We start from the raw sequence: 27,289 nt of genomic DNA on the forward strand, positions 1-27,289 counted from the left end.
CCTCCTCCCACCCCACTGTCCTGCTGGTAATAGCTTATCTAAAGTGATCATCAGGTTGGGCCATTTCCAGCACAAATCCAGGTTTTCTCACCCTCCCCCCCCCCCACAAATTCACTCTCCTGCTGGTGATAGCCCATCCAAAGTGACAACTCTTTACACAATGTGCATGATAATCAAGTTGGGCCATTTCCTGCACAAATCCAGGTTCTCTCACCCCCTCACCCCCCTCCCAAAAACCACACACACAAACTCACTCTCCTGCTGGTAATAGCTCATCCAAACTGACCACACTCCAAGTTTAAATCTAAGTTAAACCAGAACATCTGGGGGGGGGGGGGGAGGGGGGAAGGCAAAAACAAGGGGAAATAGGCTACCTTGCATAATGACTTAGCCACTCCCAGTCTCTATTTAAGCCTAAATTAATAGTATCCAATTTGCAAATGAATTCCAATTCAGCAGTTTCTCGCTGGAGTCTGGATTTGAAGTTTTTTTGTTTTAAGATAGCGACCTTCATGTCTGTGATTGCGTGACCAGAGAGATTGAAGTGTTCTCCGACTGGTTTATGTAAAAGATGTAAAAGATGTAAAAGAATAAATGGACACAAATCAGATGTCAAGAATTATAACATTCATAAACCAGTCGGAGAACACTTCAATCTCTCTGGTCAAGCAATCACAGACATGAAGGTCGCTATCTTAAAACGAAAAAGCTTCAAATCCAGACTCCAGCGAGAAACTGCTGAATTGGAATTCATTTGCAAATTGGATACTATTAATTTAGGCTTAAATAGAGACTGGGAGTGGCTAAGTCATTATGCAAGGTAGCCTATTTCCCCTTGTTTTTTCCTAACCCCCCCCCCCCCAGACGTTCTGGTTTAACTTGGATTTAAACTTGGAGAGTGGTCAGTTTGGATGAGCTATTACCAGCAGGAGAGTGAGTTTGTGTGTGTGGTTTTTGGGAGGGGGGTGAGGGGGTGAGAGAACCTGGATTTGTGCAGGAAATGGCCCAACTTGATTATCATGCACATTGTGTAAAGAGTTGTCACTTTGGATGGGCTATCACCAGCAGGAGAGTGAATTTGAGGGGCGGGGGGTGGAGGGTGAGAAAACCTGGATTTGTGCTGGAAATGGCCCACCTGATGATCACTTTAGATAAGCTATTACCAGCAGGACAGTGGGGTGGGAGGAGGTATTGTTTCATATTCTCTGTGTATATATAAAGTCTGCTACAGTTTCCACGGTATGCATCCGATGAAGTGAGCTGTAGCTCACGAAAGCTCATGCTCAAATAAATTGGTTAGTCTCTAAGGTGCCACAAGTAATAAGACTGTTTACGCAGAAAAACTAGAACCAACTGCATGGCATTGGGCCTGATCTTGCAAACCCTTACATTAATAGTGCTTTCTCATGTGAGTAGCACTGCTTACAAGAGTAATAATTACACAAGTCTGCAAGAGATTTACAGGACCTTGCTCTTAAACCTCAGCAAAAACAGCAACTTCACATTTCTTGACATTAACTGCATCAGTTTTCCTCACTTATATGTGAGCTTATTGAAGGCCAGTTGGCTTCTGTCACTGCTCGTGCTGCTTTCTCAATGGCAGGCAGAAACCTCAGTCACTCGCTTATCTGTCTCTCATTCTGCATTTCAGAGACCTACTCCTGTTCTTTGCAGAGAGGGGTCCTGTGACTTGTCTCACAGCCTGAAAGTTCACATCAAATGCTGCCCTGCTGTAAACAGCCAACAGCTGTCCTGTGTGAGAGTGATAGGATTAATAGCATGCTCCATATGCACCTTGTAAGAGGTTTTTGATAGAGAGATGAGGGTCTGGAAAAACTAGAAAAATTTGGGGAAAAAATAGGGTTTTTTTCTGTTCCCCTCTCCCTCCCCCGCCCCAAAAAAAGCCTTGTATGGGAAAAATTGAAAAGAAACTGTTACCTGGAATATTTTCATAGAATCATAGACTATCAGGGTTGGAAGGAACCTCAGGAGGTCATCTAGTCCAACCCCCCGCTCAAAGCAGGACCAATCCCCAACTAAATCATCCCAGCCAGGGCTTTGTCAAGCCTGACCTTAAAAACTTCTAAGGAAGGACATTCCACCACCTCCCTAGGTAACGCATTCCAGGACTTCACCACCCTTCTAGTGAAAACAGTTTTCCTAATATCCAACCGAAACCTCCCCCACTGCAACTTGAGACCATTACTTCTCGTTCTGTCATGTGCTACCACTGAGAACAGTCTAGATCCATCCTCTTTGGAACCCCCTTTCAGGTAGTTGAAAGCAACTATCAAATCCCCCCTCATTCTTCTCTGCCGCAGACTAAACAATCCCAGTTCCCTCAGCCTCTCCTCAGAAGTCATGTGTTCCAGTCCCCTAATCATTTTTGTTGCCCTCTGCTGGACGCTTTCCAATTTTTCCACATCCTTCTTGTAGTGTGGGGCCCAAAACTGGACACAGTACTCCAGATGAGGCCTCACCAGTGTCAAAGAGAGGGGAATGATCATGTCCCTCGATCTGCTGGCAATGCCCCTACTTATACATCCCAAAATGCCATTGGCCTTCTTGGCAACAACGGCACACTGTTGACTCATATCCAGCTTCTCGTCCACTGTAACCCCTAGGTCCTTTTCTACAGAATTGCTGCCTAGCCACTCGGTCCCTAATCTGTAGCGGTGCATGGGATCATTCCGTCCTAAGTGCAGGACTCTGCACTTGTCCTTGTTGAAGCTCATCAGATTTCTTTTGGCCCAATCCTCTAATTTGTCTAGGTTCCTCTGTATCTTATCTCTACCCTCCAGTGTATCTACCTCTCCTCCCAGTTTAGTGTCATCTGCAAACTTGCTGAGAGTGCAATCCACACCATCCTCCAGATCATTTATGAAGATATTGAACAAAACTGGCCCCACAACCAACCCTTGGGGTACTCCACTTGATACTGGCTGCCAACCAGACATGGAGCCATTGATCACAACCCGTAGAGCCCGACAATCTAGCCAGCTTTCTATCCACCTTATAGTGCATTCATCCAGCCCATACTTCTTTAACTTGCTGACAAGAATACTGTGGGAGAACGTGTCCAAAGCTTTGCTAAAGTCAAGGAACAACATGTCCACTGTTTTCCCCTCATCCACAGAGCCAGTTATCTCGTCATAGAAAGCAATTGGATTAGTCAGGCATGACTTGCCCTTGGTGAATCCATGCTGACTGTTCCTGATCACTTTCCTCTCCTCTAAGTGCTTCAGAATTGATTCCTTGAGGACCTGCTCCATGATTTTTCCAGGGACTGATGTGAGGCTGACTGGCCTGTAGTTCTCCGGATCCTCCTTATTCCCTTTTTTAAAGATGGGCACTACATTAGCCTTTTTCCAGTCATCTGGGACTTCCCCCATTCGCCACGAGTTTTGTAAGATAATGGCCAATGGCTCTGCAATCACAGCCGCCAATTCCTTTAGCACTCTCGGATGCAACACGTCTGGCCCCATGGACTTGTGCACGTCCAGCTTTTCTAAATAATCTCTAAACACCTCTTTCTCCACAGAGGGCTGGCCATCTACTCCCCATGCTGTGCTGCCCAGTGCAGCAGTCTGGGAGCTGACCTTGTTCGTGAAGACAGAGGCAAAAAAAGCATTGAGTACATTAGCTTTTTCCACATCCTCTGTCACTAGGTTGCCTCCTTCATTCAGTTCCGTGAGGTTGTCAAAGTCTGCTTTTCTGAAGTCCAGGGTCCGTATTCTGCTGCTCTCCTTTCTTCTTTGTGTCAGGATCCTGAACTCGACCATCTCATGGTCACTGCTGCCCAGGTTTCTCTCAGAATGACCACTGAAAGAGAAAGGAAAGAAGGAAAAATCTGAGCTATGCTAGCATTTCCCAGAATACATTAGCAACTGTTTAAATTATATTATACTGGTTCATCGGATGGCTCGTTATGTCTACAATTTTAACACTTATGGCATATATGATAATGCACTATTAAAGAATCTGGTGTTACTAATATAAAGTTTGGATATATATACAAATTTACTGTTGGTCCTTAATATTGTATTTTAACTAAATTATGAACGTTAGTTTTCTGGGCTTTTCTCTACAAATATGAATTTCTTCTGTGTCTGCATGATAATGTCAGGTGAGTGCTATTTACATCCATTTTTCTGAGCCCAAAGAACATGACGTTCCTTTTTGTTTACAACAATATTGAGGCTTTCTATTTTCAATTTTTTATATATTTTTTTCTGTTCACCTTAGTGTGCAGCTGCAACCCTATCCCTAATACTAGATATGTTTGTCATTATTATTCAGATAAAAACTAAATAATTTTACTTATTAAATAAAAAAGTGTAACCCTTCTGCCAGTTGGAATTGGCAGCAACAAGGGTTGGGTTCAATATCTAGGGGTTTCTCTTCAACAGTATAACACAAAACGCACTCGAGCCCCCGCCCAGTAACCTGGGACAATTACATATCACCCTCTGGGTGCCTCTAAGAGGCAATACTTCCCCTCTCACAAGCACAGAGTCTGTGTGTGGAAAAGAAACTTTTAATAAAAGGAGGGAACTAACCCAGCATTAATTTGGGAAAACACCGCAAACAGGGTTCATAAACATACATCATAAGCAAAAGACAGATCCCCAATAAGTTGGGCGTGTCCTTTTCCATCAGGTTCTTAAGTTCAGCAACCAAAGGTACCTATAACATGCCTGTCCCTTCTCTGCACCCCATTCACAGTTGTTGTCCTAAGTCAGTGCAGACCCAGAGTCCAGAGGTACATCTGCAGAGTTCACCTCCTGCCTTGGGTAGAGGGGGGATAAGAAGGCACTTCACTCGCTCCGCTGCCTGGGCACTTGCCACTCCTCTTTGCCAGCCACCCTGCTGATCGGTGCTCCACGCCTCCCTGCTAGCCTCTCCACTGGTTGCCTTGCCGGCCAATCACCACACCTCTCTGCTGGCCACCCTGCCAGCCGCTTGCCAAGCCACCTGGCTGTCTTCAGGTCCCACAACTTAACACAGCTCTCAGTGATGCCAGCTGTTAGTGGGGAGCCTCATTGCTGGTGCACACTGGGCAATCTCTTGCATCAGAGACACTGTCCCAAAGCAGGTCTAATGCTCAGACCTAGCTCTCAGTGATTTCAGCTCTGCGTATGACAAGACTCTCAATTGAGTCTAAATTAGCTCTGTTATTACACAGTGGAGAGAGGCAAGGTCAAGTGATGTCTGGAGCCCATACCACCAAGCACAAGTACCTATCCACACTCACTGGGCTTTGGACCCCATGTATCCTGCCTAGCAAGTGCCATTTAGTTGAGAGTGAGTCCCTAAATCACACTATGCCAAGTACAGTTCTGCTGCCCCTGATTCACACAAGGATAACAACCCTTTGTTACTCCTGCCCCAATAAGAAGGAGACTGGGGATCCAACACCAGCCAAAAGTGACCATTTGGGCAAGCAATCCCATCATGCTGAGCACCTAGGCAGGGTGGGTGGGCAAACAAGATCAGCTCATGAAGTCCTTTTCCACAGCTCACCACTAGATGTCAGGGGAGAGCTCATTCAGCCTCTGCTTACGTAAGTACACCAAACAGAACTTTTGATGTACTAACTAAATTATAGATAATACATTTCTCATTCTTAAAAAAGTAAATAAAGTTTAGCTTTGATAAGCAAGTAACTACTGCACATATTTTGTTTTTTCCCAACATTTCTATTATTTTCCAGAACTCCCCTGAAAAAACCTGCTTTTCCCCCCTGCCTTCAAAATTTCTGGAAATTTGACACCCCTAGTTTTTGATGGTTGATTCTTAATTGACAGTTTATCATGATCTTGCCAAAACCTTCAATGATCAAACCCTATTATATATATTGGCACCACATCCTGAAAGTTTTTTCAGATCTTGTCTAGGCTAAAGGTTACTTCAGTATAACTTATGTCACTCATGGGTGTGAATAATCCATATGCTTGAGCAATGTAAATTACACCGAACTAAGCCTGGCATAGATAGCACTATGTCAGTGAGAGAGCCTCTGGCGGAAGCAGAAGTTATTAAACCGATGGGAGAGCTCACTCCCATCAGCTTAGAGCAGAGGTGAGCAAACTACGGCCTGCGATCCACATCCAGCCCGTGGGCCCATCCTGCCCAGCTCCTGAGCCCCCGTCCCATCCCCTGCTGTCCCCCGTCCCCCGCAGCCTCAGTGCACCGCGCAGTCAGCACTGTGGCCCGCCACTTCTGCTGAGCAGTGCGGGTGGTGTGGCTGCGAGCTCCTGCTGCTCTGAGCAGCATGGTAAGGGAGCGGGGGGAGGGGGAGAGTTGGATAAGGGGCTGGGGGTCCCAGGGGGCAGTCAGGGGACAGGGATCAGGGGGAGGTTGTATAGGTGTTGGAGTCCCAGGGGGGCGAGGGGCTGTCAGGGGACAGGGAGCAGGGGGAGGTTGGATGGGGCGGAGGTTCTGGTGGGGGGGGTGTCAGGGAACAGGGGGGGTTGGATAGGCATGGGCGTCCCGGGGGGGCCTGTCTGCGGGCGGGGGTGTGGATAGGGGTCGGGGCAGTAGGGGACAGGGAGCAGAGGGGGTTGGATGGGGGTGGGGTCCTGGGGGGCGGTTGGGGCGGGGGTCCCAGGAGGGGGTGGTCAGGGGACAAGGAGCAGGGGGGGTTGTCTTCCCTACCCAGCCCTCCATACCGTTTTGCAACACCGATGTGGCCCTCGGGCCAAAAAGTGTGCCCACCCCTGGCTTAGAGCATCTCCACAACAAGCTGCGTCGCGGCTGTGCTGCTCTAAGTGCTGGAGTGTAGATGTAGCCCTCGCAAGCTGAATTTCACACTTGTACCCTAGTGTTACAGCCGAAGGCAAACCCAGGGCTACAGAGTGGAAATGCAACAGATTTCATGAAATGTTGCATAGCAAATCATTCACACAGGGCAAGAGCAAAAGTTATTGGAACTGTGCCCCTAGCAACGGGTGGAAGCAAGAAATCTATTCCCTCATTTCCCCAAAGGCTTGAATTTTAGTTCTGCTCTTGCCCTGCACTGTAGGGATTCCTGGTGTGAATTAATGCTGCAATATCATCGTGCTGCCTCGCAGTTCAGTCTAAACCAGTCTCATCCCCTTGGTATCTGAACTCCATTCTCGGGGGTTAGGGGCTCTTGTCTCTTGTGCAGCTGCTGATGTGATGCTGCCACTGAAAGAAATGTTGAGACATTTCAGGCAATCTGGCCGGCTAATGCAGAGGAATCATAGAATCATAGAATATCCGGGTTGGAAGGGACCTCAGGAGGACATCTAGTCCAACCCCCTACCCAGAGCGGGACCAATCCCCAACTAAATCATCCCAGCCAGGGCTTTGTCAAGCCTGACCTTAAAAACTTCTAAGGAAGGAGATTCCACCACCTCACTAGGCAACGCATTCCAGTGTTTCACCACCCTCCTAGTGAAAAAGTTTTTCCTAATATCCAACCGAAACCTCCCCCACTGCAACTTGAGACCATTACTCCTTGTCCTGTCCTCTTCTACCACTGAGAATAGTCTAGAACCATCCTCTCTGGAACCACCTCTCAGGTAGTTGAAAGCAGCTATCAAATCCCCCCTCATTCTTCTCTTCTGCAGGCTAAACAATCCCAGTTCCCTCAGCCTCTCCTCATAAGTCATGTGTTCCAGACCCCTAATCATTTTTGTTGCCCTTCGCTGGACTCTTTCCAATTTATCCACATCCTTCTTGTAATGTGGGGCCCAAAACTGGACACAGTACTCCAGATGAGGCCTCACCAATGTCGAATAGAGGGGAATGATCATGTCCCTCGATCTGCTGGCAATGCCCCTACTTATACATCCCCAAATGCCGTTGGCCTTCTTGGCAACAAGGGCACACTGTTGACTCATATCCAGCTTCTCGTCCACTGTCACCCCTAGGTCCTTTTCCGCAGAACTGCTGCCTAGCCATTCGGTCCCTAGTCTGTAGCTGTGCATTGGGTTCTTCCATCCTAAGTGCAGGACCCTGCACTTATCCTTATTGAACCTCATCAGATTTCTTTTGGCCCAATCCTCCAATTTGTCTAGGTCCCTCTGTATCCTATCCCTACCCTCCAGTATATCTACCACTCCTCCCAGTTTAGTATCATTCGCAAATTTGCTGAGAGTGCAATCCACACCATCCTCCAGATCATTTATGAAGATATTGAACAAAACCGGCCCCAGGACCGACCCCTGGGGCACTCCACTTGACACCAGCTGCCAACTAGACATGGAGCCATTGATCACTACCCATTGAGCCCGATGATCTAGCCAACTTTCTACCCACCTTATAGTGCATTCATCCAGCTCATACTTCTTTAACTTGCTGACAAGAATACTGTGGGAGACTGTGTCAAAAGCTTTGCTAAAGTCAAGAAACAATACATCCACTGCTTTCCCTTCATCCACAGAACCAGTAATCTCATCATAGAAGCCGATTAGATTAGTCAGGCATGACCTTCCCTTGGTGAATCCATGCTGACTGTTCCTGATCACTTTCCTCTCATGTAAGTGCTTCAGGATTGATTCTTTGAGGACCTGCTCCATGATTTTTCCGGGGACTGAAGTGAAGCTGACTGGCCGGTAGTTCCCAGGATCCTCCTCCTTCCCTTTTTTAAAGATGGGCCCTACTTTTTCCAGTCATCCGGGTCTTCCCCCGTTCGCCACGAGTTTTCAAAGATAATGGCCAATGGCTCTGCAATCACAGCCGCCAGTTCCTTTAGCACTCTCGGATGCAACTCGTCCGGCCCCATGGACTTGTGCACGTCCAGCTTTTCTAAATAGTCCCTAACCACCTCTTTCTCCACAGAGGGCTGGCCATCTATTCCCCATGTTGTGATGCCCAGCGCAGCAGTCTGGGAGCTGACCTTGTTCATGAAGACAGAGGCAAAAAAAGCATTGAGTACATTAGCTTTTTCCACATCCTCTGTTACTAGGTTGCCTCCCTCATTCAGTAAGGGGCCCACACTTTCCTTGGCTTTCTTCTTGTTGCCAACATACCTGAAGAAACCGTTCTTGTTACTCTTAACATCTCTCGCTAGCTGCAGCTCATGGTGTGATTTGGCCCTCCAGATTTCATTCCTACATGCCCGAGCAATATTTTTATACTCTTCCCTGGTCATATGTCCAACCTTCCACTTCTTGTAAGCTTCTTTTTTATGTTTAAGATCCGCTAGGATTTCACCGTTAAGCCAAGCTGGTCACCTGCCATATTTACTATTCTTTCGACACATCGGGATGGTTTGTCCCTGTAACCTCAACAGGGATTCCTTGAAATACAGCCAGCTCTCCTGGACTCCTTTCCCCTTCATGTTAGTCCCCCAGGGGATCCTACCCATCCGTTCCCTGAGGACATCATTGCCAATTCAGACAACATCACCCCTAAATAATTCCCTATGCCTATGACCATCCTCCAATTTTCACCGTACAGTAGCAACAACTGCACTGACTAGAGTCATTTTGTGGGGGTTAATAATTAAGTGGATCCATCAGCTGCAATTTAGGTCATCTGCTTATAGCAACTGGTCATTAAACTCCAGGAAGCACTGCACCGCTGTTGTTTTTTGGTTAGATTGATATTTACAACTCTCAGTTTACACTGCAACTCTCAGATTGGGTGGATTATGACCTGCTTTAAGAAAAGGAGAACTTCATGCTTATAAACAAAAAGTTTACCCTGCCAGATGAGCCTTGGAGTCTGAAATCCACTCTCTAATTACCAAGCAAGGATAGCAGACACTTCCTGGATGCCACTGCTCCTCAACCTGACATACTGGAACTATTCTTAGGAGTGAAAGTATAGCTCAATCCTCCTGTTCACTCTCTCTGCTGAGGCTGGGGACCGGTGGGGGCAATTAATGTCTTTTGTGATGTGGACACCTGTTTACCGGGAAGTAGATGGAGACTAGCAGTTCCCTTCATCCAGGCTATTCCAGGACCTGTTGTCAGATGGTATTGACTGTTTTCCTGGTTTGAATCTGAACCAGTGACCTCAAGCTGAAAGCCTCCATAGCATAATGACAGTCCATCACACTACCAGTCCCTGAGGCATCTACTCAGTAGGAGCTCTTCATCTAATCGTGGGATAGGCAGGAATTCAGGACCCCACCTGATGGCTGTGGGTTTAAGGATCACAAACAGATATAAACTGTTTAAGATCTGTGCTCCATTTTGCATTGGTTTCTGTTTGTGTGTCTGGGACAAGCAGACTCAATGCTCAGTAATGATTTTGTTCAAGCTCTTCGTCATTAGCAATGATGTGGAGATTGATGTCCTGTTGCAAGGGAGCTGGGAAAAAAGCAGCCATTGGTTGATGCAGGATAGTTTATACACAGAGGGGGCCAAATGAGTTCTGGGGTGTCTCGGGTGCCTCCAGTCTTCCTATCGAATGTTCCATTTGAATTCTAAAGGGGGGACAATCCAGATATACATGGCCTAGAACTGGTGACATTGCTTCCCAGTTTTCCTATCTCAAGAGGCATCTGTCTCCCTAGGATAGCTTCCCTTCAGAGTAACACATTAGGCAAACACATTGGAGAAGGTACAGTCCAGTCCATAAAGTACATGGCAGTTACATGTGCACAAACCGACACACATGCACAAACATCTCTAGTGTCCCATTTAGCACAGGGCACAGTACTGGTGAGGCTCATGTGTATTTCAAGCTCAGCTGGTCTTTCACATTACTACAGAAGGTAAAAGATAATTTCTATTGGCATGGAAGAAGTAGCAAATTGTGTTCAGGATTCTTTCCTATGAATGGAAAGAAATTGCCAGCCTTCAAGCATATTTGGTTGTTGAGAAGAAGTGCAGTGGGAGACTGTTTTGGAAGATGTCCCCATCACTAACTACATCTGTGTGAAACCCATTTATGTCTGGTGGACACTCAGTGTTAGCTCTGTCTCTTCCAGGTGATGTTCCCATACGGACCTGGTTCCCCAAGGAGAACCTCTTCAGTTTTCAAACTGCTACTACAACTGTGCAAGCGTAAGTGGAATGGCTGTTGCTGCACCGATCTTTTTTCTCATAGTTAGGGTGGGCCCGTGCACGACAGCGTCGGAGGGTGTCGAAGCTTCAGACAGCCAAGTTCTGTGGCTGGCACAATGGTGTGTTTGTGTGGGCAGGGCGGTGAGTGTGGAGCTAGACCATAACGCAGTCCTTTTTTTTCTCCCGTCTTCCCTTACTTGCTTATTCAGGCTCGTTCACTACTTCAGTCACTCATTCGCTCTCCCTTGTTTACTCAGGTTAGGTCTACGTTAGATCTACTATACTAGGTCTACTATAGCACCCGTCGGCATAATTACTCCACCTTGGCCAGAGGCAGAAGCTAGGTTTGGGGGAGGGTGTCTTTTTCCCACTCCTGAGCAATGTAAGTTAGATTGACTTAAGTGGTAGTGTAGACGCGCCCTCTGACTCATTCATTCCCCCCTTGGTTAACTTCTTTCTTGATTAGCTCTCTAATTTATGATGTGCTTCCTCTGCTTAATGTGTGGGCAACACACCCTGGCTTGTGGCCTGTGGAGAGAGCTGTCGGTGATGTTATTCCTGCAGGAGTATCAGCCCAGGCACTTCTCAGTTGCTTCTTTTGCTGCTGCTACCTCAGCTGAGGCCATGGGACTAGGTGGCTTTTGCTCTTGTCACTGCTGGGGGAGGCCCTGGGTTCCACAGCACTGGCACGAGGCCTGCGAATGAGCAAGAGAGACAAAGACTTAAACTAACCAGAGTGGAGAGATCTGATCTGAACTAGGAGCAGCTTTGTTCCCTTCCCGCCTGCACTTGGGCTCAGGTGCCCCCAGACTATTGTGTGTTGGGAGGAAATTGCCACTGGGAGGCCGAGTAGAGCTGGAATTGGCTCCCATCAAGGCCATTGACAGGAACATTTTTCTTTCCTTAATGAAATCCCTGAAGTGTTTCCCATTAGGCTGAAATAACAAGAGTATTCCAGTGACAGTGACATGTGATGGAGAGGGAAACTGAGGGAGCCTTTTCCCCACTCTAATGCTCTTCTCCCTCTCCTCCTGCGCATTCCCCATCTTCACTGTCCCCTTCTCTTCCCTCTCCATTGCTCCCTCTTCTCTCCATTTCTCCCCCTCTCTATGTGAGGGATTGCAGGTCTCAAACCCGGTCCATAGGCAGTGCTCAGACCACGGTTGCCACCTGGCAGCTCACCAGAGCCCATGGAGAAGGGGTCTAGTGGAGCTGTAGCTCACCAAGGGCTCCAGCTACAAAGCTCCTGATTAGGGGAGATGTCCAGCGTCACCAAATGGCCTGGACACACTACTGAAGCCAGAAGGAGGCACAGGAAGTTGCCTGAGTAACTAGGTGAATCCAAAGCTAGCTACCAGCATGGACCCAGCTTACTAGCCTGTCTTCTGAGCCCTGCTTTCCCGCCAGTTCCTGCCCTCCTCATCCCAGATCCCCATCTACCCGCGGTTTCTGCTTTCCTGACTTGCTCCAGGTCCCTGCTCCTGTGCCCTAGGCCCAGCTACCAACTCCAGCTCTGACACTTGGCTTAGCTCAAGCTCATCCCCTGACTCTTACTCCAACTTCAACCCTTGGCTTGTCTTCTGACTCTGTCTCTGACAGCCTGTTCGGTTCCTGGCTCCCACCTCTATCCATTACGCCTGGCCGCCCATTATCCCAGTCCTGACAGCTTGCTCAGGCCACTATCCACTCCCCCTAGTGGGCCCAGCTGAGGATGGACCTACGGAAGTTTCTCAGACCCCCGGAGCCATCCGTGCTGCACAAGCAGGCGATCTGCCTCCGGACAGGCAACTGAGCATTGCAGGCATAGAACTTGCAGCTGGTTGCTGAGAATCAGGCCTTGTGGGAGCAAGCCCATCAACTCCAAGCAGAGAATCCTGTGCTTCGGGGTCCCCCTGGCTGTGCTGTCACCCAGGCTGGGACCTGCTCTTCCACTGCCTGAGTGCTTTGATGGGAACTGCTCCAAATCTCGAGGCTTCCTGAACTTCATGAGCTCTTGTTCTTGCTTCATCCGCAGACATACTCTTCTGACAAGGCCAAGGTGGGCCAGGTGGTCAGCCTGCTGACTGGGGAGGCGTTGGATTGGGCCTCCACCCTGTTGGTAGCCAGCAGTCCTTTGTCAAACTGGGATGCCCTCCAGTAGGCAATATCAACCATTTTTGACAGCTCCAACCACACCTCCCCTCCCCTTTGGATTCTGCTCTGCCAGTTGAATGCATGCAAGTAGAGTTACAGAATCATAGGACTGGAAGTGACCTCCAGAGATCATCTAGTCCAGTCCCTTGCACTCATGGCAGGACTAAGTATTCTCTAGACCAAGTAGACCTGGTGCACTGGCAACTCACCCCTGAAGAGAGGCATGGCAAGTGATGCCACTGTGTCAAGCTGGGCCGTGCTATCTCCAGTTGCCCCATGAGGAACCGAGACTGAAGCAATCTGTGAAACAAGCCAGCCCAGGCTAAGTGAAGATGGCTAGCTTGGGCACCTGGCAGAATGGTCCCCTGATCCCTGAACTGGGGTCCTGACAGGAATGTGTGCTGGCTCCTGGCGCCTGGCACTGTACCCACAAGTACCACGTGAGTTACAAATCCCACGACACCCTCAACCACTTCCTCTGCTGTGGGCCCTCTTTGACTTGGGTGCAGCAGACAACTTTATCAATGCAGAAGCCGCCAGGTCACTACAGATTGCCCTGTGGTCCAGACCTAGTAGCAATAACTGACAGGTCCGTCTTATCCTCCATGCCAGTGGCCACCGAAACTGTCCCTCTCGAAGTTCCTATCCACAGGCATTGAGAGATCTTACCGTTCAGTGCCATCCATTCCCAGCACTTCCCTCTGATCCTGGGCATCTCATGGCTGGCTCTCCACAACCCCCTTATCCACTGGCTTTCTCTCAGAATTCTACCAGCAGCACTGCTTGACCGCAGGAAATGGGCAGCAAACAGAACTTTCCCTGCGGATCCCAGTCCTTAACTCCAACCCAAATACAGTGATTACAATGAGAAAAAAAGACGCAGACACCTTTCTCCAGCACAGAGACTGTGATTGCCCAGGGTAAGAGTTCTGTTCAGGCATACACATGCCAAGTCTGAACTCTAACCATATGCTCTGCACAGCTATCTTTTAGGAGAACCTAGCCGTGGGTTTATTCATAAATCCACCTCATGCATTTAAAAGGTGGTCGCTTCTGACGAGGCATGGATTATTGGAGGCTGAATCCGTTTATTATTAGAAACCAATCTCCATTACCACTGATCCCCAAGCTAATGGACTACATGAGCACTGCTTGGGTGTACACAAAGCTAGGCCTCTGGGGAGAATATAATCTGGCATATGTTAGAGCTGGGAATGAATGGAAGACTGCCTTTCAAATCTGTTATAGTCACTTTGACTATCTCGTGGTGCCCTGTGGTTTGACAAGCATGCCTGCGATGTTCCAACATTTTATTAATGACGTACTCCAGGACATTCTGGGTCAATGTGTGGTAGCTCACCTGGATGACACACACATTTTTTCAGACAATGCTGAACAACACATCATGTACATCCGTTCCATCCTGAAGAGGCTGCACTAACATGGCCTCTATGCTAAACTAGAAAATTGCACTTTGATAGTCCCCCCAAAGAATTCCAGGGGTTCATCCAATCCCCCACTGATACTGAAATGGACCTGTTCAAGGTAAAGGCAGTCTTCGCATGGGCAGCACATGGTACATTTGAGTCCTACGGTGTTTTCTGGGGCTGTAAACATCTATTGGCAGTTCATCCCAAGGTTTTCAAATGGATTGCCCCTTTCATGACTCTGCTCTGCAAAAACACTAGGTTCCTCTGGTCTCCCGAGGCCCAGCAGGCCTTTGAGCAATTAAAACTTGCATTTACCATCACTCATTTATTGGTCAACCCTGATACCGCGCAAGCCATCATAATAGAAATGATGCTTCCAACCTGGCCATAGGAGCAGTGCTATCCCAAAGACATGGTCCTCAACTTTCAGTCCAGGAAAGTCACACATGGAGCAAAATTATGAAATTTTGGAGAAAGAAATCTTGGTAGGTCAGTCTGCCTTTGAAGAGTGGCACCACTTATCTAGAAGGGGACCGGTACCCTGTCCAGGTGTACACTGATCATAAGAACCTGGACTATTTGCAGAGGGCTAAGGCCCTCTACCAACAACGTCAGTGGGCCTTATTCTTTTTGTGCTTCTGTAATCTCCTATTGTACAGGACCCAAAAATAGCAAGGTCAATGCCCTGTCCCAGAAGGGAAAATGTTATACTGATCCAAAGGGCTCAAACCCTAAAACTTCCTGCATCCTCAAATCTCATAACTTTCTGTGCCTGGCTCCCCGCCAAGACCTGTTTAACCCTCACACAATCAGGGTCAGCCATAATTAGGGAACCCCACAATGTCCAAGGTGGGGTAACTTATGTGAAAGGTCATATATACATTCCCCCTGGACCTCTGAGGACTACAACCCTACAAGCATGTGACAACTCGCATCCACTCCAAGATACCACACAATAATCCCCTCAGACTCTTTCAACCCTCGAGACTCCACCTGGCCCCTAGAAGTCATTGCCCCAGATTTTGCAGTAGAACTACCAGGGTCCAGTGGGTTCATGACTGTTCCAATAGTCATGGACTACTTCACAAAGATGGCTCCTTTTGTCCCCTGCATTGGTCTACCGTTTCCCAGGAAGCCTCCCAGCTCTGGGTGGATCAAGTTGTCTGCCTCCAGGGCCTCCCAGAGCACATCATCTCTAACCATGGTACTCAATTTATTTCCTGCTTCTGGCAAGAAGCTCTCCAGATTTTGGGCATCTGCTCCTGTCTCTCCTCTGCCCATCACCCCCAGACAACTGTCAAACAGAACCAACCAGATCCTGAAGCAGTATCTTCAATGCTACATAAACTTCCACCGGAATGTCTGGTCCTTGCTGAAATGCTGTTATGTTCAGAGTTCACGTACATAATGCAGAACACCGCTCTAGAGAACAAAGCCCTTTATTTTCAAACTGTGGGTTCCACCCTCAGTTTTACCTGGAGCTACCACAACTTCTCAAACCCAGCAACCCTGGATTGGGTACAACAGAAATGTCAAACCCAAGATTACCTAAATGTTCACCTGGAAGATGCCAAGAGCTACAAATAATATGGGACTGTTGATGACAGGAGGGCCTGTGTTTTCAGTAGGCCAGAGGATGTGGCTCTTAATGAAAAACCTGCACACGGAAGGCTATCTAGAAAATTGGACTTCCACTTCCTTGGCTTTTACTGAGCTCACCTGCAAATTAATCCAGTCACATCACTCAATTTAACACATTCCCTCTGAATACACCTAGTTTCCTGTATCTCTTCTGAAACCCTACATTCAGGACCCATTCCCTCATCGATCCTCACTCTACGCGCCCCCCCCCCCCATACGTGTTCAATGCCACTATGAGTATATTGTCCACGAGATGCTTGAGGCCAGAATCAGATGTGGGGAGACTCTGGTATCTTGTGGACTGGAAAGGCTGCAATCCTGAAGAAAGTTCCTGGGAACTGGCGGAGAACATCCATGCCCCTGACCTGGTCAATGCCTTCCACAAAAATTGCCCCTGGAAACCTGTCTCACTGCTACCTGGGGTGGGCGAGGGGCCATGTGAGGGATCATGGGTTTTGAATGCAGGCTGTGCTCAGAGTACTGCTGCAACTCAGCATCTCACTGGAAAAGGGTCTAGTGGAGCTGGAGCTCTAGCTCACCAAGGGCTCCACCTACAAAGCTCCTGTTTGGGAGGAGATGTCCAGCCCCACCGATTGGCCTGGATGCTCTACACTAACCAGGAGGAGGCACAGGAAGATGTCTGAGCAACTAGGTGAATTCCTGGCTGGCTGCCAGTCGCTACAACTCTACCTATTGGCCTAACTCCTGAGCCTGCCTTCCTGGCTGTTCCTGATTCCTGCCGTCCTTATCCCACATCTGCATTTCCCCCTGGTTCCTGCTTTCATGCCTCGCTCCAGGTCCCTGCTCCTATGCCACACCCCTGGCTCCCAACCCTGGCTCCAACCCTTGGCTTGACCCCGATTATGGCTCTGGCTCTGATCCCTGACTCCCAACTCTAATCATTAAGCATGCCTGCCCATGCCCCGTCCTTGCACCCTGATCCTTTCTCCACCTCGGTACTGAGGGGTTAATTCCAGCTCTGAAAAGAAGCCATTTCCTGGGATGTTCCTGAAGCCACATCAGAAATGTCAGGGGCCAGCTCTCTGATGGCAGGTAGATGCCCAAGGAAGTGGTGAGGAGTAGGGTCAGTACAGGAGGAACGAGTTGCTGAGGTATGGAAGAGGTCTGGACCAGAGAACAGTTTTCACCCACCACCTGAACTGGGCCCTGCATCGTTTGCCTGGCATATGAGCCTACACAGGGGAAACACTTCCTGATCAGAGCTGGTTGGCAGGTTCTGGTTAAGAGCCGTGGGTGGGTTCAGATCGCATTTTTTGGCATGCTAGACTCATCCCAGGGGATGAGTATGAGCTTCTTCATTCTGTGTCTGCCACCTTTGCTATGCTCCTGTCCTCATACAGCTTCTTTGCCCTTCTCGTCCTTCATGACCCTTCTAACGGCTGAGAAGGCAGGGCACGTGGAACCCCTCAGCACCACCTGCCATCTAATGCTGCTGCCACAGGCAGGCTGGGCATGTTAGAAATAGCTTAGATAGATAGGTAGATAGATAGAGATAGGCAGGTTTAAGGAGCCCCAGTGTGCTGTCTTAGAGGCTAATTTCATGGATTCTCACTTCACTGTTTGCAAATAGCAATTGATAAATATTTGCAATAAGCTGTTTTTCACAGACTTACTCTAATAAACCAAAATGCCCACAAAGCAAGCAGGCATTTCCTCTGCCCCTGGGAGCATCCTCCACTGTCTCCAGTCATCTTCGCTACGTGACATGGGAATGGTTAGACTTCTGAGAGTCAGAAGGGACCCCTCCGAGCTTTTCTGAAAACAGAACCCTAGAAATGGAGCTGTGAGAGTCTGAATCAATCATCTTTCTGTGAGGAAAGCTACTTTAAGGACCCTTTCTGGAAAGGACCCAAGGAAGCGTGGCGCTATGTTGATTAAAATGTCTGGGTATTCAACTCTGTTCCTTAAACCCAAGGAGATCCCAGAGATGTCTCTGAGTCCCCAGGCTCCATTTCCAAGGACGGTGGTGTTAGAGTAATACGCACATTGTCTGCTCCTGTAACCTGTGAGATTTATAGTACAGCCATGTTGGCCTTCCTCTGGAGAATATAAATGCTGCAAGCCAGGACATGCCTTCGTCCCTTTGTGGGGAAGCGGCCACTTGAGCCCAATGGGTCACATTCAGGTGTCACACTGGTGTAAGCACATCCTATGGGCCTTAATTTTTATTATTATTTATTGCAGGGAGGGATAGCTCAGTGGTTTGAACATTGGCCTGCTAAACCCAGGGTTGTGCGTTCAATCCTTGAGGGGGCCATATAGGGATCTGGGGCAAAAATTGGGGATTGGTCCTGCTTTGAGCAGGGGGTTGGACTAGATGACCTCCTGAGGTCCCTTCCAACCCTGATATTCTATGATTTAATGTGTTTATTGTAGTACTGCCTAAGGACCAACCAAGAAAGGGGCCCCATTATGCTAGGTGCTGTATCGAGAGTAGCAGACAGAGCTGACAATTCTAAACACACCAGGCAGACACTGGGCAGGGAAGGGACAGAGCACACTGGCAGATTGACCCATCACATGATGGCAAATGGCATGGCAGTGCCATGGTTTATTTTTTGGTGGGTTGACATATGAGGGGATCAGTTACTGGAAAGAAAAGGGAAGAGAAGAGGCCGAGAGGGTCCTTGAGCGGAGAAGAGGGGCAGGTGTGGAGTGAAGAGACTGTGAGGGAAGGCAGTTGGAGCAAACGTCCAATCAGCACAGGGCAGGGACAGTCTGGGCAAACCCACAGAAGTTCTCAGAATGTCCAAAGGTCCCTGCTTCGGCTGCTTCTGCCGGCGACTGACCAGCTGGGGGCTCTGGCTGGCTCCTCTCTGCAGCCCACATAGCGAAGGCGCGGAAGGCACCACCTGGGACTTGTTGCTCCCAGAGCATGGGGGGTTTCCCCTGCATGGTTCTGGCTCCAGGGGAATGTGGTGGTCTTGGCTGGGCCCGATTTTACTCTTCCCTGCCAGTTCAGGGGTGACTAGGTCACGTGCTGTCTCCAAGAGTCCAGATTTCACAATCAGGCTCTGACTTGGAGATCTTTTGAAGAGGCCATTTCCTCCCATCCCTCAGAAACATTTGCCCCTCTCTAATGAGGATTCAATATGCAGAATGCCCAGCAGTGGCTGAGCACTAATGCACGTCTCTTCTCTTTTCCTTTCTCTGGTTCTCCTGGGATCTCTAGCATCTCGTAAGTACCGCCTTTGTTTCTGTTTCCTTGTTTGTTGACCTCTTGGACAGAACCCCCCACCATCTCATTTTTCTCTAGGGATTCCCCTGCTTTAAGGCTGCATGGTCAGCTTGCCAGATGATTGATGGCTGCACCTGGATGCCTAAATAGAACAGATTTCAGTCACCCTCATCTCTAACATGGAGACTACAGGTCCCAGCATGCTCTGTCCTAACTTGATCCAGGCAAGAACAGGTGTTGCTATAGGTGCTAGATCTAGGGGTGCTCGGGGGAGCTGCCTCACCCTCTGGCTTGAAGTGGATTCCATCATACAGAGGGTTTACAGTTTAGTTCAGTGGCTCTCAGCACCCCCCGCCCCCTACAAATTGTTCCAGCACCCCTGGGTGTTGCATGCTGGATCTGTAGTCTCTAAGGTCCAAATCTCCATGTTAAGAGTGAGGGCTAGTGTCAGCCATTTTGCAGGCCATACTTTGGGTATCCTTGTGCTAGCTTTGGGAGCAGCCACCTTCCCAGCCTCCTGTAATAACTGTAAATAACCAGGTTTCAGAGTAACAGCCGTGTTAGTCTGTATTCGCAAAAAGAAAAGGAGTACTTGTGGCACCTTAGAGACTAACCAATTTATTAGAGCATGAGCTTTCGTGAGCTACAGCTCACTTCATCAGATGCATTTGATGAAGTGAGCTGTAGCTCACGAAAGCTCATGCTCTAATAAATTGGTTAGTCTCTAAGGTGCCACAAGTACTCCTTTTCTTTTTGTAAATAACCAGTACACAATGGTTTGATGGTCTCCTCTCAGCCAGTCTCTGACTTCTGTGTGGTTCCATGCGGCCTGGGTCTCTTCCGCAGAGCCAGCCTGTTGTGTTGGGAGGGTCATGCCTCTCTCTCTCTGTTGTCTGGTGAGAGCTTGCTCTCTCTGTCTGTCTGTTTCATGTCATCTTCAGTTCAAAGCTGTGTAGTTGGTTAATGGCTTAAAATGGTTTCCCAGGGCATTCAGGGGCTACGCAGAGAGGAAGAGACGGAAACGAGAAAATGATTCGGCAGCTGTTATTCAGAGGTAGGGCCTGTTTTCCTGTAACCTTGCCTGGCGTTGCGTGGGCCCGTCGGGTGTCATCAGTGACGCTTGATAATGTTGAACGTGGTTGTCCCTTGTCTGTGTTGCTGTTTTAGTGAGGATGCTAGAGGTGGCCATGCTGAAAGTCTGCAGGGCAATGAGTCTGTAGTAAGCAAGTTAGCCAGTCTCCAGTCTTCTTAAAGGGACACTGTCAAGTACTTTAAGCTCCAAATCAAAACAGACAAGATCTTAAGGCTCAGATATGTAACAATGTAGGTGCATAACTTACAGATACAATGAATTATATTGCTACAGAAACTGTGTGATGATGGCCAGTTAAATGCCTAGCGAGTCATTTCCATTTACAGTTTTTGAGCTTTCTAATGTCACAAATGCACCAGCACGTGTGTATTTTTGGCAACTGGATGGGCAGGATAAGACTCTGAATTAATGACAGCTGTGAAAAACAGCCATATTCACTGCAGTTCTATTCAAAACAGAGGGAGAAAAAAAATCAATGTTTCTGCAACACAAAAGGAAGAAATTGGCAGGGAAGAGAAGGCATTTTCTAGTGTCTAAAATTTTCTTTTTTATCAGCAATGGAGAGAAATGAGAGACAATTACAGACCCTATAAATGACTAGACAGTGTTTCTTTAAAAAGGAGATGGCTGAGAGTTCTCTAGATGGCGATATTTCTGTGTTAGAAAAGAGAGAGTCATCACTGTTCACCCAGCCTGGCAGTATTTGAGCTGTGCACCAGCCATGGATGTACACAGAGGTCAGGTAATTCGGTTACTGGGCCCTACCCTGAGTAGTTAGAGGAGAGAGTAAATGGAGGGTAGAGTGATGCGGTCTTTGTGGGAGTATGCAATGCATCTCCTTACCTCCCACAGACCCTAAGGATCAGGGCAGGTTGTGGGGTCCAAGTTAGTTTGCATTCTCTCTTGTGGTGGAGAAGAGAGAGGATTTGGTTGCAATGAATAAAGTAGATTCATTACTGAGGCTGCAGGACATAGCCAGGCCCCTGTGGTTCTCTCTGGCTCTTAGTTCCCCGGCTAACTATGCTGCCTGCCCGGAACTAAGGGGTCAGTGCCATAAAGTGGGGCTCTCTATTCAATCCCAGACCCTCCTCCATCTCAGAGGCTCACTCCAGAGTCCTTTCTACTGTCAGGAGGAGGTGTAAGGATGGGAGCTCCAGCATTGCACTAACCATGAAAATGCGTCTGGTGCATGGGCAAAAACACTGCCGCGGCTGCTGGACTTGCACCTTGGCATTGTACGTCCCTGTTTACAGGGGCATGTGCAGTGGAGCCCTGGGGCTAGAGACTGCCTCAGGCAGCAACTGCAGGGGATTGGAGGGGTCCGTGGTGGTTGCACAGGTAAATGTCAGGATTGTCGGGCTTAGTCCAGAAGAGCTGGTCTGTAAAAAAGCCTTATTGAAAGCACAGGAACAAACCATCCCAATGTGCAGAAAGAATCGCAAATATGGCAGGCGACCAGCTCGGCTTAACAGAGAAATCTTCGGTGAACTTAAACTCAAAAAGGAAGCTTACAAGAAGTGGAAGTTTGGACAGATGACTAGGGAGGAGTATAAAGATATTGGTTGAGCATGCAGGGGTGTAATCAGGAAGGCCAAAGCACGCCTGGAGTTGCAGCTAGCAAGGAATGTGAAGGGGAACAAGAAGGGTTTCTACAGGTATGTTAGCAACACAAGAAAGTCAAGGAAAGTGTGGGCCCCTTACTGAATGAGGGAGGCAACCTAGTGAGAGGTGATGTGGAAAAAACGGAAGAATGCTCTTTCTGCCTTGATCTTCACAGACAAGGTCAGCTCCCAGCCTGCTGCACTGGGCAGCACAGCATGGGGAGGAGGTGAGCAGCCCTTAGTGGTGAACGAACAGGTTAAGGACTATTTAGAAAAGCTGGACATGCGCAAGTCCACAGGACCGGGTGCACTGCATCCAAGAGTGCTGAGGGACCTGGCTGATGTGATTGCAGGGCCATTGGCCATTATCTTTGAAAACTCATGGTGATTGGGGGAGGTCCTGGATGATTGGAAAAAGGCAAATATAGTGCCCATCTTTAAAAAAGAGAAGGGGAATCCAGGGAACTACAGACTGGTCAGCCTCACCTCAGTCCCTGGAAAAATCATGGAGCAGGTCCTCAAGGAATCCATTTTGAAGTACTTGGAGGAGAGGAAGGTGATTGGAAACAGTCAACATGGATTCACCAAGGACAAGTCATGCCTGACCAACCTGATTGCCTTCTATGATGAGATAACGGGCACTGCGGATATGGGGAAAGCGGTGGACGTGATATGCCTTGATTTCAGCAAAGCTTTTGATACAATCTCCCACAGTATTCTTGCCAGCAAGTTAAAGTATGGATTGGATGAACGGACTATAAGGTGGATAGAAAGCTGGCTAAATCATAGAATCATAGAATCATAGAATATCAGGGTTGGAAGGGACCCCTGAAGGTCATCTAGTCCAACCCCCTGCTCGAAGCAGGACCAATTCCCAGTTAAATCATCCCAGCCAGGGCTTTGTCAAGCCTGACCTTAAAAACCTCTAAGGAAGGAGATTCTACCACCTCCCTAGGTAACGCATTCCAGTGTTTCACCACCCTCTTAGTGAAAAAGTTTTTCCTAATATCCAATCTAAACCTCCCCCACTGCAACTTGAGACCATTACTCCTCGTTTCTGTCATCTGCTTCCATTGAGAACAGTCTAGAGCCATCCTCTTTGGAACCCCCTTTCAGGTAGTTGAAAGCAGCTATCAAATCCCCCCTCATTCTTCTCTTCTGCAGGCTAAACAATCCCAGCTCCCTCAGCCTCTCCTCATAAGTCATGTGTTCCAGACCCCTAATCATTTTTGTTGCCCTTCGCTGGACTTTCTCCAATTTATCCACATCCTTCTTGTAGTGTGGGGCCCAAAACTGGACACAGTACTCCAGATGAGGCCTCACCAATGTCGAATAGAGGGGAACGATCACGTCCCTCGATCTGCTCGCTATGCCCCTACTTATACATCCCAAAATGCCATTGGCCTTCTTGGCAACAAGGGCACACTGCTGACTCATATCCAGCTTCTCGTCCACTGTCACCCCTAGGTCCTTTTCCGCAGAACTGCTGCCTAGCCATTCGGTCCCTAGTCTGTAGCGGTGCATTGGATTCTTCCATCCTAAGTGCAGGACCCTGCATTTATCCTTATTGAACCTCATCAGATTTCTTTTGGCCCAATCCTCCAATTTGTCTAGGTCCTTCTGTATCCTATCCCTCCCCTCCAGCGTATCTACCACTCCTCCCAGTTTAGTATCATTCGCAAATTTGCTGAGAGTGCAATCCACACCATCCTCCAGATCATTTATGAAGATATTGAACAAAACCGGCCCCAGGACCGACCCTTGGGGCACTCCACTTGACACCGGCTGCCAACTAGACATGGAGCCATTGATCACTACCCGTTGAGCCCGACGATCTAGCTAGCTTTCTACCCACCTTATAGTGCATTCATCCAGCCCATACTTCCTTAACTTGCTGACAAGAATACTGTGGGAGACCATGTCAAAAGCTTTGCTAAAGTCAAGAAACAATACATCCACTGCTTTCCCTTCATCCACAGAACCAGTAATCTCATCATAAAAGGCGATTAGATCGTCAGGCTCAGCGGGTAGTGATCAATGGCTCAATGTCTAGCTGGCAGCCAATATCAAACAGAGTTTCCCAGGGGTCAGTCCTGGGGGCTTCATTAATGATCTGGATGATGGGATGGATTACACTCTCAGCAAGTTCGCGGATGACACTAAGCTGTGGGGAGAGGTAGGGATAAGGTCCAGACTGACCTAGACAAATTAGAGGATTGGGCCAAAAGAAATCTGAGGAGGTTCAACAAGGATAAGTGCAGGGTTCTGCTCTTAGTATGGAAGAATCCCATGCACTGCTACAGGCTGGGGACGACTGGCTAAGTGTCAGTTCTGCAGAAAAGGACTTTGGGGATTACAGTGGACGAGAAGCTGGATATGACTCAATAGTGTGCCTTTGTTGCCAAGAAGGCTAACAGCATATTGGGCTGCATTAGTAAGAGCATTGCCAGCAGATTGAGGGAAGTGATTATTCCCCTCTATTCGGCACTGGTGAGGCCACATCTGGAGTATTGTGTCCAGTTTTGGGCCCCACACTACAAGAAGGATGTGGAAAAATTGGAGAGAGTCCAGTGGAGGGCAACAAAAATTATTAGGGGGCTGGGGCACATGACTTATGAGGAGAGGCTGAGGGAACTGGGCTTGTTTAGTCTGCAGAAAAGGTGAGGGGGGATTTGATAGCAGCCTTCAACTACCTGAAGGGGGTTCCAAAGAGGATGGAGCTCGGCTGTTCTCAGTGATGGCAGATGACAGAACAAGGATCAATGGTCTCAAGTTGCAGTGTGGGAGGTCTAGGTTGGATATTAGGAAAAACTATTTCACTAGGAGGGTGGTGAAGCACTGGAATGGGTTCCCTAGGGTGGTGGTGGAATCTCCATCCTTAGAGGTTTTTAAGGCCCAGCTTGACAAAGCCCTGGCTGGGATGATTTAGTTGGTGTTGGTCCTGCTTGGAGCAGGGGGTTGAAATAGATGACCTCCTGAGGTCTCTTCCAACCCTGATCTTCTATGATTCTATGAAAATTCCTCAATCCACACAGACCTGCCTGCTGTGTAGTGTAGGAAATTGTACCCTGGGATGGGCTGCATCTGTCTCAAGAATCTGTTGGACGGAATGCCTCCCAGGGTATGGAGTTGTGGCAGTAGAGACTGTGGTGGCAAGTTGGTGCTGGCAGTGGCAGCTATATTTAGGAAGAGAAATAACAAATAGCGTCTCTTTCCATTTTTAACTTAACTGCTGCTTATTGCATTTGGATGGATGAAGAGATTTTTGACAAGTTAAAAGATCAGATTGTGTTGTGTTGGTGAGTGCAGGTATTGATAATTCGCCCTAAGCGCCCACACCACGAGGCCTGGGTAGGGCTCATCATATCTCAGGTGACTTCCGCTCCTCCAAGGGTAAATGCTGCTGCTCCTTGACTCTTCGGCTGCTCCTTATGGATAAGGACAGAGGTCAGACACGAGACAGAGTGACACATTTGCACAAGTCAGTAAGGATGGAGGGGCCCGGACTGCTTCCTTGAAGGCAGCTAGGTGGGATCATGTCACTCCTTTCCAGAGCATTTCTTTCTAGAGGGGCAGAAGAAGGGGTCCTTTTACTACCACATTTACTCTCCTGATCTCCCACGGGCTTTGTGTCATGGTGACCTTCCCTCCAGCTCTGGAGAGTGGGCTATAGCTCCCACAAGAGCCTGTTAGTGCTGCTCTCAGCACTGCTCAGGGGATGTCTCTGGAGCACAGCCCAGAGCTCTCACTTAGGGACAGATCATGCTGTCCTTGTAGTTTTCAGCACAGTGAGAGAATGCTATCATATTGCAAAGCCCTGTTCCCAGGGGGCTGGGCCCACCCTGCAAGGGGAGCTGAGCATTTGATGGAATGTTTTTGCTAATGCCACAGCTGGTTACAGCAGACTGAGTGGTTGAGATTAGCACTGAGTGGTTCAAGTGCATGTTAGCTCTGGCAGGGAAGGCCAAACATTTGGGCATTAACCTGGTACAACGTAGGTTTGAAAGCTGCATTTTACTGGGCTCCCTTCCAGAAATGTGGCCATTTCCTTTTGAGAATGACATGTTACACTGACATCTCACGTGTAATCAGATCTGACATCTCTGGCCAGGCACTGGCCAGTTGCCACAGGGATCAGGAAGGAATCCTGCCCCCACTCCATATAGAGCACTGCACAATAGCCAGGGGCAGTATGTGTTTAGGAAGCCACAAGTCTAGGTCAGAGCTGGGGACTGGATACCCATCTAAAAGGGACCTGTGGCCTGACCTAGGATAGTGAATATTGTGACCTCCCAGTAACGCTGATCAGTCCTGCCAGGTGCCAGATGAGAGTAATTTACACACCAAGGAGCCAGACAGAGAAGCAAGTTGAAGTAGAATGGAGACTTTTCTTTGCCCCCTCCCACATGTGTGAATTACACCCGCTGAGTCCCCTTGGAGCCAGCTCTGACGTACTGTTCCATGCTCACTGTGGTGAGCAGGTGAGAGCCTCAGTGGGCCCGTGTCAGTCTTGGGGAACCTAGAGATGGCACAGCATACCCTTGGGGCTCCGTCTGCGTTTGGGCCTCAGCCTTGGTCTCTCTCGGGGCGTATTTACACAGACCGCGGCAGCAAGCTCCCAACCTGGGCCAATAGAAGTGGTCTAGAGCCCTGACAATGGCTGTGTAGACCGCGCCTTGAAGTTGCGACTCAAGCTGAGGCTTGAGCTCTGAAGCATGGGGAGGGGGCTGGGCTCCCAAACTCAGCCCCCACTCGAGCTGTAGCTTAAAGTGCTGTCTACACAGCTATTAAGAGCGCTAGCCTGAGCCCCTCTATCATGCAGTGCTGGGAGGCTCCCTGCCGTGGGCTGTGGAGCTATCCTCTCAGGGCAGCTGCTGACACTCAAGTCTGATTCGTGTAGAACTGAGTCTGGGGTGATTTCCCCTTGGGGAAGTTGCCATGTATCAAGATGCCATCCTGTGGCATCCTTTACCTCTGGGGTCTCTGCTTTCTCTGTATCCCCACCCATCCCCTGGCCTGTGAATCCCAAGCAGGAAGGTACATGCTGAGAGAGGCACTATTAGCAAGTAGAGGCAAAACACCTGCCCATAGGGAACCTTCCTGCTTCATGACTGTCACATTCTGGGGGCAATCCAGACCAGTGAGGGGTTGTCACCACCTGCCCTGACCCTGGAGTGGAATTTAAAGACGGAAGAGGCCCCTGGGGT

The 27,289-nt window shown here is 48.7% G+C and overlaps 1 protein-coding gene across 1 annotated transcript in view; it reads left to right on the top strand.

Annotated features, from left to right (window-relative positions):
- NSMF (NMDA receptor synaptonuclear signaling and neuronal migration factor) overlaps positions 1-27,289 on the top strand; it is an 83,505-nt gene that overhangs the window by 35,781 nt on the left and 20,435 nt on the right. Inside the window, exon 4 of the mRNA XM_073314110.1 lies at positions 10,910-10,985. Within this exon, the coding sequence (XP_073170211.1) occupies positions 10,910-10,985 (76 nt within the window). The remainder of the gene's footprint in view (positions 1-10,909; positions 10,986-27,289) is intronic.

The sequence above is a fragment of the Lepidochelys kempii genome, chromosome 16 (genome assembly GCF_965140265.1).
Source record: "Lepidochelys kempii isolate rLepKem1 chromosome 16, rLepKem1.hap2, whole genome shotgun sequence".
NCBI lineage: Eukaryota > Metazoa > Chordata > Testudines > Cheloniidae > Lepidochelys > Lepidochelys kempii.